Genomic DNA, 12,394 nt, shown 5'->3' with positions numbered 1-12,394 from the left:
GAAGAAAAAACACGTCCTCATTAAAAAATTTTTGGCGTTACCACTAATAAGGAAATACCACTAATTTTGCTCATTTCACAATTATTACATTTAACTTTTTACAGCACCTGGTATAGAAGATTTTTTAAACACTCATATATGCTCGTCTTGTAGTAAATTTAACGCTCTTTCCGATGGTATGTCTAAATTTTATGTGGATGTGAGTGTAACTGAGATATTTTTGTTTTTATGAAGAAAGGCACAAAATTTTTTGAAATCAAAAAATGTTTACTAAAAGAGCAATATCGACTTTCCAAAAAAATCTTATAATACTTTTTTGTTGAAAATTACTTGTATAATAACCCCCCGAAGTTTGACCATCAGCATCCATTACACCCTGTATAAAGATTTTTTGTTTTTGCTACACAAAAAGGAAAAAATGTAAACAAAAAAACAGTCAAGGATTAATATTTTATAAATTTATTTTTGCTGAACACGAAATAAGCCAAACTAAGGCCGATTAGAAAAACAAATTTCAAGAAACTCGTTGCATAAAACAGGAAACTTGTTTCACTAATGTATGTGTGTAATGTACTAACCCATGTATTCAAATGAGGAAGCACAGACTTGCTTTTCTGAAACAAGAAAACGTAGTTTGTTTCATATACATGTTTCATGCAATACAACATGTGCTGTTTCATGTTATTTATTTCGCAAATTACTTGAGTTTGGACAATTAACACCAGTGGTATGAAGAGAAAAAAAATTGCAAAAACATAATCGAATTTAGAATATACAAATAGTGAAAGGAGGGTATGAGTTTCAGATAAAACTTATTAAAACTGTGTACATCCATGTTTATACAATTTTCAACTACCGGAGTAGACATGATGTAACATATCCAAAATAATTTTTTTCGACAGCTTATTCACTACGATATTATGTCCCCATCGAAGTATGTTTTGAACAAGAAACAAAACTTCATATGATTGCTTCATCTATAAGTTTCAGGAAATTTGTTTCTCCAGTACATCATCAGCCTAAGAAGCACATCTTAATTTGTCATTAAACAAAAGTAAGTTTGTAAAAGCAACCATTTGAATAACTTTTTTGTTTTCTGGTTAGTGAATCACAAAAATGGTTACAGACAATATGATTTTATATGCCAATATTTCATTTATGAGAAGACTGATTATTTATTTTTCTTGTAATATTTTTTGTATTTGTAAATGTAGCAAAAAATATACTTATCCCATTCTTACACCAGTCTGTAGTAAGAGATAAGTGGTTTTATTATGTAGCTCCTTTTCTATTAAACCCACAGATTCCATATTTGCACCATATGAAAAGAGTACATTTCTAAACCTATATATCCAATAGTCTCATTTTTTCAAAACAATTCCCTTTTCTTTATGCCTTTTTCCACGTCCTCAATTAAGGTGTAAGCGTCACAAAAGCATACATATTATAAGAATGATGTTATATGTTTATATTTCTTTCCTCAAAAATTAATCAAACTAAATAAATTACTTGTTTTGTAAACATTATTTGGTGTCTGAAATTTTGTGGCATATGCTGTCAATGTTACAATAATTTATTATTACCCTAGAAATGTATCTTCATATTATGTTCTCGAAATAAAAGCACCTTTTGTCTATGAATCCAATGTTTTTACAAATGGAATAAAAATAAAATAAGTTGAGAATACACTCATCCTTTAAAACTATTTTTTTCAAAAACATGATTACTTAGGAAACACCCTGTTCTGTATGCATAAATTATAATTAAAGCTAAAAATTTCTGTTTACATTCCTTTACATTGGACAGGTTGCATATAAGTATATAATGGTATTGTACTAGAACCACTGTTACTTTCAGTTTTTATATATCCACAGTAATATTAAATAGGCATCAATAAACTAGTAATAACCAAATATTTTTTCCCTTCCCTGCAGAGTATTACTTTACTAAAACTAATAATCAGAGGCTTGCCCCCCACTGGACGCCCATGTCAAGAAGTCTAGCTTTGATATTCCCACAATGAGTTATTTCTTTAGCCAAGTATTTGACTGACAGAAGAATTCTACTATACAGGATGTCCCGAAATTAATGCAACAAAATTTGGTCACAGATTCATAAGACAAATTTAGGGGACCCATATTTTTTATTTTTGCCAAGTGGCCCCTTCTGTCGGAGTTACAGCCCCCTGAAGTCCGCCCCTAAGAATAATCTTTTTTTTTATATCTCAGAACCCTGTTGTACGAGAATCACTAAATTTAGTACACAGGGGTTTTATGACATGTGGAATCTGATGGTGCTACGTTTTTAGACGGGGAACCCCCTTAAGCCAATTTTTCGTGGAGCCAAAAAAATTTGGTAGCATATTTAAATTTCTTAAAAATTATTAGTCCACTAGAAAGCCATAAATTTAGAAACTTTTTGTCACTTTATACTCTTTTTGTAAAACGCAATGTTTTCGAGAAAAATGTCAAAATGTGATCGAATGCATATCGTGATTGTCATTTTCCTCAAAAACATTGCGTTTTACGAAAAAAATATCAAGAGACAAAAAACTTTTTAAATTCAATGGCTTTCTAGCTAATAATTTTAAAAAAATCAAATTTGCAACCAAATTTTTCTGGTTCCAAAGACAAGGCGGCCCACAAAAAAGTGTCTTAAGGTGGTTTCTCGCCAAAGAGCGTAGCACTGTGAGATTCGACATGTCATAAAATCCCAATGTACCAAATTTAGTGATTCTCGTACAACATGGTTTTGAGATTTAAAAGACTTCTTAGGGGTAGATTTCAGGGGGGCAGTTGGCAAAAAGAAAAAATATGGGTCCCCTAAATTTGTCTTAAGAATATGACCAAATTTTGTTGCATGAATTTCGGGACACCCTGTACAACTGGTGCCCGAAACCTATGAGTGAAAAACTTACAGGATAATTATTCTACTCATAAAATAATGTTCTAACTTTCTGTTACATAAATTCAAAGTATTTTTTTCTAATTAATGTTCTTTGATAACTTCATTACATTAGGTGCACATGGATAATTTTGTAATAAGCCGAATCATTAATCGTTTAGTTAGAACCATTATATTCATATGGGCATCACATGTGATTGATTGTAAAATATATCTAAGTGTGTCTCATCTTGGAACAGATTTTAAAAAAATCTGTTTTTCATAAAATCAGTACAGTCTGCTATAATCGGCTGACTCCACAATGGTCTATGGCATATTGCAAACAATTATTTTTCAAACTTGGTGCACCTGATACTTACATCAATTAATGCAGATTTCATTTACAAATGAAAAATTATTAAAATTCTAAACTTAAATGGTCTTTATTGATAAGAAAACTTGTTAATATTTTGTTTAGTTTTTTGGAAAACTAAACAAATAAGTTAATTAAAATATAAAAGAATGTTACAAAAAATGTTCTTTTTCAGTTATTAACCATTTCGAAAAAAATCACACTATTATTGCTTTTAAATCTCACATTTTTTTAAAATTAATCAATGTAATTAGACGATCTGATGTATTTTAGTGTTTGGAATTATGCTCCAAAACTATAAATCCATTGTTCCCTGAAAATAGTTAATATTTTGAGGAGAGGAACTTTTTGTAAGATTTTTTAATGATATTTGATATTCATTGGTTTAGTTTTTTGAAAAATAAGAAATAAAAAAATTATGACTAATTTCCCAGTCAACAAGAACTGTTTATGTCCTTTAGACCATTAAAATGTTAATGATTTTTTTTATTGAACGTTGTAGGTGTATTGTGTTATGAATGAACAACTGTACTAAATTTGAAAAAAATTGCTTAACTGAAGAAAGTTATACGACACAATATTAATTTATGAAAGTTAATTTAGATATAATGAGTTTTGAAAAAGTGTCAAAATTGTATCCCCATTTTTATGAGTTAAATCATTCCCAACATTTTTTGCTCATAGTTTCTGAACACCCTGTATCCATTGTCATAGGTCATAAAAGAGTTAGTAAATGCAGGGTGATTCACAACTTATCCAAAAAAATTTGGGAATAGATGCTGTATGAGAAATGGGGTCAATATTGTAAAAAAAATTTTTGTAAAATCCTTAGTTTCTGAGAAAAAAATTATTGAAGTTATAGCACATTAAACCACTACATAGCTGGACAACTGTAGTCTCTAGCGTCATTCGCAATACGCGTGGAGAGCCATGTGACTCCTAATACTGAAATCCGTCGTTGCGGTAGTTTTTACCTGTTATCTGTGGTATTTACATCAGTTTTTTAGTAGTTAGTGTCAAAAATGGCTTGCGTGTATAGCAACTCAGAGTTGATGGATATCGTTTTAATTTATGGTGAAGCAAGACAACATTTGTATTATGGTGAAGTATTTGTGTTATGGTGAAGCAAGACATCATTTGTGTTAGTTCGTAGAAAGTGAGTAAGACGGACCCAAATGTGTTTACACGTGAGTGGATAAAATTTTGAACAATTGCTGTTGCAGCATCGGGTATGTCAAATGATTTTATTATTTAAAAACACAAATTAATTTTATTAATAATTAATAAAGGCAAAAGCATTTGAATTTGCCGATATAAAATAGGTGCGATAAAATTCTATTTACATATTTCTTTCCTTGCGAAAGTTTTTGTCCGCTTTTATCACGCCGCCATACCGGTCGCATTGTGCGAGGTCAGGTTTTACAGTGGACCAGTTTCCAGTGCCGTGCAGAAGTGTATTTTTAAATCAATTTCGAACTGACCTTTTTGATTTTTTTTTTACAAAATTGTATTTGTAAGGGTCCCCTGTACATCCAGAATTTTTTTTTTGGATAAGTTCTGAATCACCCTGTATAATTATAGTGCCATTAGTGGAATCTAGAACCAATAGTCGTGGCATTTACTTATAAACACCTATACCTTGTAAGGGAGATTCCATCAGTCCAGTACAAACCCGTATAATGTGCCTTTTGAATTTAGAAAAGAATTATCAATTCATGTTTATCCCATTCTATTTCATGGAACTGGTTACTTGCCTGATTACTATACGAGTAATGAGAATATGAGTTCAATAGAAATTAAAGTGTCAATATAATTAAATTTAAATTTAATCCAACTGATACTTGTAATTAACAAGAATAATTCAAACTAGACAGATACTTTTTATTAGTTATCGAATATCATAAAGACATTATACTGATATGAACCAATCCTTACTTTTAATTCATATGAAAAAACTTCCTAATGGTTGTTACTACATTAATATGTACTATATGTATGTAAATACAGAACAAGTATTTATAAGAAACTGAAAATTAATATCTCTGACTAAATAGTAATGCATGTGTTGTCGTTTGTTTATTAGATATGTGTATGTATACATAAATCACATTCCATTCCTTCTATCCTTTTCACAGAGAAAATATTTCACAATGAACTTTCTTTTCATTTGTTTAATAAACATAATTGTATATAAATCTATACAACTGTTTTCATGTGGCATGAGATAACTTTCAAAATTTAGTGGATAATTTACAATTTAACCTTTTGGCCTAATTTTTTCATACATCACATTTTGTAACTTATTTTTAAAGCCAAACTTTTTTATAAAGTGAAAATATTCTAATGCAAATTCATAGAATTCATTTTCCATTTGCCAAATAAGACTTTCTTTTATCTTCTTCACAGTCTCTTCTGAAGGGATATCTTTTTGCACAGTTTGCCTCAAATGGGACCTGTTGCTATTTAGATAATGGTCACTTGCTCCCTTAAATAACCTCGGTAATGATTGTTCCAAAACAGAAATAAAGTCTCCTAATTCTTCTGTTAAGCCTACTAAAAAATATTTATTTATCAGGTTCTTTTTTGCCTCATTTAAAGCCCATTTGTTCCCTGGTTTCCTGAAAATGTATATACATCTTTCAATTTCAATTATTGTTTTTCACTACTTAAAGCTAAAAATTTTATTTTACATAATGTATCCTATTGTGTTCTGAAGTGTAGTCCAAAGTAAAATACAAATGAATTAATCTCTAAAAATATAGGAAAGTGTTATAAAGCACACGAGCATACGTGTATTAATACATGTACATATGTTCATTAATGTATAAACAATAATGAGCATTAGATTTGTCTACACACATGCAAGTGTTTATTTTCAAGAAAACTGGTACAGGCGTGATGTTGTACATCCACACTAACATTAACATCTGTACCAGTGATAGCTACTTTTTGGGACTTTAGAAAAGAACCTGATTTTTCTAGAAAACTGTTAAAGATAAGTATGGACAACCTTATACCAGTCGAAAGGGCATTCAATTTTGCATTTACCCATGACAATTAATATGGGTGATTCCATTTGAAAAAAAAAGTTTTTCAACTCGTAAGATTATTAAATTTAGGTCTCAGTATTTCCGAGTCTGAATAAGGTACATGTTTTGCTCACAGATGACAAGATAAAGTAATTTATGCCAAAACGAACTGTGAAAACCGCAGGTTTCTAACTCTTACGGTTTAGATGCTATCTAGCCTCATTTAGAAAGCTGAAATCTTGATTTTTTTCAAAAACAACTGAATATCTCGAAAACGGTAAGTTTTCATGTACATTTAATAAACTCTACCTAATATTAACCAAGGAATTCAAAAATGCAATAATATACAGGGTGTTCTATTTAAAATACCAAAGTTATGTAGCGCCCACACAAGATAGAACACTCTTTAAAGCTAAAAATATTTTCTTTACATGGCCCTCATGATTCCAGGCAACTTATTAAAACCATTTTTTTTATAAATTTTACAGTTGCAGGGTTACAGAAGAATCCCTCTTAGGTGGAACACCCTGTATATAGTATAATGGCCTATCTTCTACTATTTGGGATACAAGCAGAGATATTAGCAAATTGTAAATTTTTTGGTAAAAATATAATTTTTAAACTGATAGAAACTGTTTTGACGATATTCATTCTAATCTCTATTTATTTAAATCAAGATATGTATGTATCTATGTATTATAGATATGGTAATGTAAGTTAAAAAAAATAATCAGAAACAGTTCACTTTTGAATAAAATGGAAGAGAACTTTTTTTCTTACAAACACCATTAGGAGTGACGAGCAGTGATTTATAAATTTTTAAATGCCCAGTGACAGAATTTCTAGAGCTATTAGTAGTAGTAACTTGTACTGATAAGCATTTTAGATTTTCAGTTCTAATTAGATAAATCATTAGCTTAAATTTCATCAGTCAAATGTCAGATATTCTAGAAAGTCCAATTTTTTTCAAATTTCAACTCGGTATCTTGAAAATAAAACATTCCCAGATATTTCTTCATACGACCTTTTTTCTTATTTTAGCCAATTAATCTAAAAACTCTTTGTTTGTTATTAAAAACAACAAAACTAATTCAGTTCACTTAAGCTTCGATAAAATATATAACTTACCAGCAATTTACAGAATGACCACAAAAGAAAGGGATTTGTAGCCACATATTATTTGGATCACAGTCTGGTAATTTTTTCAAGACGCACTCATCAAAAGACTAAAATAAAAAAATGTACCCATTATACATGTCAGTCTCTTTATCACACTGTTTACCATAGTGTTTCCATGTTTTCGACGAATTAGATGTGGTCTATAATCATCTCCATATCTAACAAAGTAGTAATAAGAAATAAATCTGTCTAAAGGTTTACGAATTAAATTTATATATAATGGATTGGGCATCCCAAATCTAGAACCAATAATAAAATTAAGTTACTAACTATAAGGGAAATAAATGAATATTATTTTATAGAATTTTAATATGTATATATACAGGGTAATCCATTATTGTATGACGTATAGGAAACTAGACGTGCTACGATTATGGGGTAAAAAATCTATTAACAAACACAGCCAAAATAAATTGATTTAAAATATTTTCAATTTTGTAACTTCACCGATAGGGAGCACAACTGTTAGTTTTACAGAAAATTGTTGTTTTTTCGAAATTTCACTTATATGACCTAAGTTGAAAATACACTTTTTAGATACACTGTTAAACCCTTCACAAGTTTCGTTTGAACTTTTTTTTGTTATTACCATAGCAATTGTCTCCGTTTACTAAAAAAATTAAATGCAACAATATAGGTTTTTTTCATGGCTTAATAGACCATTTATTAAGGAAAACAAATATGCAAATCGGAGGTCGATTATCTTTTTTCATTTTCACGTTATTTATTTATTTATTTATTTATTTATTTAGAAGTTACAATATACAACGGGACAGAGTCCCAATTATAGGATAAGGTAAAACAGAAAACCTCAACTAAATTTAAAAAAAAAGACAAACTAACATTAAATATAAAAAATATAAATACTACATAACATAGAGCAATCAAAATATAAAATCCAGACAGAGAACTTAAGGATAAACAATAACAGACAAATAAAACAAATAAGCTAACTAACATATACAAGATAAGGATTACATTGCTAAAATAGACAATTTGTGCTAGAACATCCTCCTTTATTTAGTTCTCTAAATAACATCGACGTAGTCCAAGCCAAAATTCAATTGGAAAACTATACCAAGCTTGTCATTAAAAATGGACTTGCTACATTTTGATAACTGCAATGTTTCTTTTTTTTATTACTTCCAAATATCTGAGTATTTATAAAGATTATTGTTTCCATAACAATGCAGGCTATGTCTTATGAAAATAGACAACTGAAAAATTATGTCAAATGAAATGTGACAGCTCTTGTTACATGCATAATCATAGCACGTCTAGTTTCCTATAACATCCTGTATATTAAAAAAAAATTCCTATAAATATCGTTCTTGAGATACAGAGGATTACAATAAGAAATTGGTGTTTCATCAATATGGAAAAGTTAGTCTTCCAATTTCATTAAAATCATCCAGGTTTGTTTATAATAATAAAAGATCTACTTATTCTAGTAATTAAAAACTATTATCTTTCAAAAATTTCTAGTTCACCAAAAGTTATGAGTTGTTGAAAATGATTTTCTCCAACAACAATGTATGCCATCCGCACTGGCTGAGAAACAGAAAATTAAATGGTAATTTAGGTTCTATAAAAAAATCGAATGAATTTTAGTTAAAGACAACGACGGGGTTATATGACTCCCTGACCTATCTAATTATTTCAATGCACGTCATCCAAATTTATTGGAGAGCAACAAAACTGAAATGAGTGGAGTTGCATTCTTACTCGAAATGCTTGAAAATATGGCAATGAACATTTCCAATTAACTACTCTGGAAAAAAGAATAGAAATTGGAAATTTGTGTTGATGATATCTTTTTAATATTGCGAATGAGACTTCATCATATGGGCTATATGTAATTATTACAAAAGTTAACTGTAGCATATCTGGAAAAAATCTGTCTCATCCATGAACCATATTTGTGCTAATAAGTGAGCATTTTGCCTCATTCTTTCTGTTATCGATTGGTAAATTATTTGGCAAAAGTAAATGTCCGTGTTATAGTTATAAAGGCTGGCTCTTCAGTACGTACCCTGAAAACTATTGACTGGATGTTTGGGCTCATAGCATTCCTTGTTGTAGAAAATCCTCAATTTTGTGGAAAATTTGATCTACTTACAGCAACTGTTCTGAGAGGTAGCTTTTATAAAAGTTCCACTTTCTTCGAGACTCTTGACATTCTCCAAAAAGTTGGATGCTAATGACCATAAACAAAATGCATATTTTACGTTTCACTATTTATTTAATTCATTTTGAACAACTAAACTTGAAAATCAGTTACCTTTAATCAGTAACTTTACGTCAAAAGACATTTCTAACTGAATAATCAAATTTGATGACAGATCGGCGACTCATTCTATTTTTTTGTGCATTCAATGCTTAGAAAAATGCATTTTACTTTTATTCTTGAAAAAAAAACAAAATATAAAAAAATCTAGACGTTATATTTTTTAATTGCCCCATACATGTAAAGGAATTCTGAAGAATCTGTCCCACCACCAAATCTGTAGTTGATCCCTCCATCGATATTAGCATTATTGGACTGTAACAATTTTGATCAGTGAAACTTCCAATTTGTGGCAGATCAAATCGAAGCAGGTTCTATTCTGCCAGAGCGCACAAATGAAGAGATCGGATATTTTTATCATTACTTTCAAAAGTTCAAAATATAGATTAAAAGCATCATTAAAAATAAGTTTATCTGTTTAAACAGATTAGACAAAAAAAAATGCTACGGAATTTTACTGAAATTTACTTTTAGTGAATTTTAGATTTAGATGTTAGATTAAAGGCATACAACCAGATTTTTTTCTGGATCCAGAAGAAGTAGATCCAATTTTGTAAAATTTTCCTTATTTTTATAATCTTTAAAAATATTTGGTATATTGCACATTCACAACAATAACAACAAACTGTTGACATTTGTCGATAGTTTGTTGTCGTCAATCAAAATCCACAAGCGATTTCCCTTGAAAGCACTTCTAAAATATCTATCCCGCCATCCAGATCTTTCAGATTTCAAAGGATTAACTAATTACCCGAAATGCCGGTCCCCTTAAAGACATAATATATGACAAATATGAGCTATTCGATTTTTACATATATGGAGACCAACCTATCTGTGCTTTGGCAGACCAAATCAGCAGATGCAATCCGACAAATCTGGATGGTGGAATAAATATTTAAAAAATCCCTTACGTATGTGGGGCCCTAATAAAATTCAACGAAAAACAGAGGCATGCCACTAATCTAATTAGTTTATTATTATAAACAAACCTAAATGGTGTCAATGAAAATGGAGAAGACTTTCTCCAATATTAATAAAATACTTGCCTTTTCAATAAAACTGAATTGTTTTTCAAAATATTTAGCATATTTTCATAAAATTTCGATTGTTAGAATTTGCTATGAATTTGTTGTAAAGTAAAAATCTATATTAAAAAAAAGTAGGGAGTGCCTTGATAACCTGGTATTATAACAAAGTCTTAGTTTAAAATAATAAAATTATATATTTGTGAAAGAGGTAGCTTCTTATCTTGTATCAAGGAGGAAACTGTTGCCCAAAATTTGTATATTAAAATACACATTTTCATAATTAATTACTTAAGTATTACACAGAAATAATTAATAAATGATTATTTTAATACATAAATATTACTGAAGGATTACTCAAATTACCAGTATTACTTAAACATTACTACTCAAGCTTGTACACCTGTAGTTTCCCCCTTGCCTCATACTTGCGTATCTAAGTACGCTAAAAAATAACTACATAGACAAGCTAGTCGATATTTATCGAAAATATTCGAAGTGATGAAAATATTTTAAATTCTTCAGGAAGGTATTATTTACTAAATGGCAATTAAGTGACACTTACTTAGAAAAATCCAAATAAGCAAAATGTCCATGATATAATGCAGGTTTAATGTTATTCCAATTTGAAATATTCTTGGCAAATTTTAGTTGATTTTCTAAAGATAACATATGGTTATTTGCAGTTATATTTACATGTAGAACATGAAAATTATTTCTTTTACATAAATCATATGCAACTCCCACAAAACTTGTGGAAGCTGTCTTTGGTACTCGATTATAAAGAACCATTACATTGCTTTCAAGTGCCAAATCCTTTTCCTCCTTTTTGCTATTTGAACTTTCATATTTCTCTTGAATACGCTCTAAAAAATAAGTATATTAAATTTCCTTCAAAAATTGTTTCTTAAAATATAAATTATAAAATAACACACCTAGTTTTATCAATCTGTCATACAATTTAGTTAATTGAATCTGATATATTATTGCTATTGAACTGACAAAGATTATTACTAATAATATATAGCTTAATTTAGTATTTAGCATAATAATATAATACACAAACTTTAAACACCATTTATTTGTATGGATTGGGTTGGACTTAACCTACAAAGAACTGTCAAATCAAACCTGTCAACATCTGCCAAAGTGGAGGTTGCGATCAACCATAAACCATAGAACTGGCTCTTTGTTTTCGCCTCTCGTGAATTCGCGCCATTATTCCATGGCTAGAAATTGGCCTCAATGATTTGGGATCGAGGGGGATTATCCGTCTTTATCCTGCCTCATCTCGTGTAGGCCTGGACAGCCTTCGTAGGTGGGCCCCATCCGTCGTCTACCCCGACCGCAAATGCGGCCGGTGTAGGCGCTTTGTGGGACCTCCTTTTGTCCTGGCTGGGCCCCGCCGTCTAGGACCCTTTCTTTTGGCGCTCTTCTTGCTTCGCCGGCTCGTCTGTGTAAACCCCGGGGGTGGTGTCATGTTTTGGATGGGTAGAGTAGTGCGGCTATGCAGCCTGGGATGCGCTTTGCTAAGGTGGCCCTTAGGCTAGCGCGGGAAGGGAGTGGTAAGGAGGGTATGGGGGTGTGTATGTGTGTGTGTCGTTGTTTTCGTTTCTTG

At 30.4% G+C, this 12,394-nt stretch overlaps 1 protein-coding gene across 2 annotated transcripts; it reads right to left on the bottom strand.

Annotated features, from left to right (window-relative positions):
- Nucleotides 1-4,775: 4,775 nt before the first annotated feature.
- LOC108915943 (heparin sulfate O-sulfotransferase) lies at nucleotides 4,776-11,902 on the bottom strand. 2 transcript variants are annotated; one of them, XM_018722106.1, is made up of 5 exons: nucleotides 11,843-11,902; nucleotides 11,342-11,642; nucleotides 7,568-7,703; nucleotides 7,414-7,511; nucleotides 4,776-5,874 (listed from the first exon to the last, which is right to left on the bottom strand). In XM_018722106.1, exons 2-5 carry the CDS (start codon nucleotides 11,566-11,568, stop codon nucleotides 5,514-5,516), a joined length of 822 nt encoding a protein of 273 aa, XP_018577622.1. In that variant the 5' UTR covers nucleotides 11,569-11,642; nucleotides 11,843-11,902; the 3' UTR covers nucleotides 4,776-5,513. The 2 variants fall into 2 exon arrangements, with proteins under 2 accessions (XP_018577622.1, XP_018577621.1); XM_018722105.1 differs by having other exon boundaries at nucleotides 11,712-11,900.
- Between the last annotated feature and the right edge of the window lie 492 nt (nucleotides 11,903-12,394).

Source organism: Anoplophora glabripennis, unplaced genomic scaffold (genome assembly GCF_000390285.2).
Source record: "Anoplophora glabripennis isolate ALB-LARVAE unplaced genomic scaffold, Agla_2.0 scaffold1656, whole genome shotgun sequence".
In the NCBI taxonomy this organism is placed as follows: domain Eukaryota; kingdom Metazoa; phylum Arthropoda; class Insecta; order Coleoptera; family Cerambycidae; genus Anoplophora; species Anoplophora glabripennis.
Note: the sequence above shows the minus strand (reverse complement) of the source record. Positions and strands in the feature narration are given on the sequence as shown.

Coding starts and splice junctions, on each gene's coding strand:
- LOC108915943 (XM_018722105.1), bottom strand. CDS start 11,823: ATGCTAAATACTAAATTAAGCTATATATTATTAGTAATAATCTTTGTC. Junction 11,643..11,711: donor TGACAGATTGATAAAACTAG/GTGTGTTATTTT, acceptor CTTATTTTTTAG/AGCGTATTCAAGAGAAATAT. Junction 5,875..7,413: donor GGTCATTCTGTAAATTGCTG/GTAAGTTATATA, acceptor ATACATTTTCAG/GAAACCAGGGAACAAATGGG.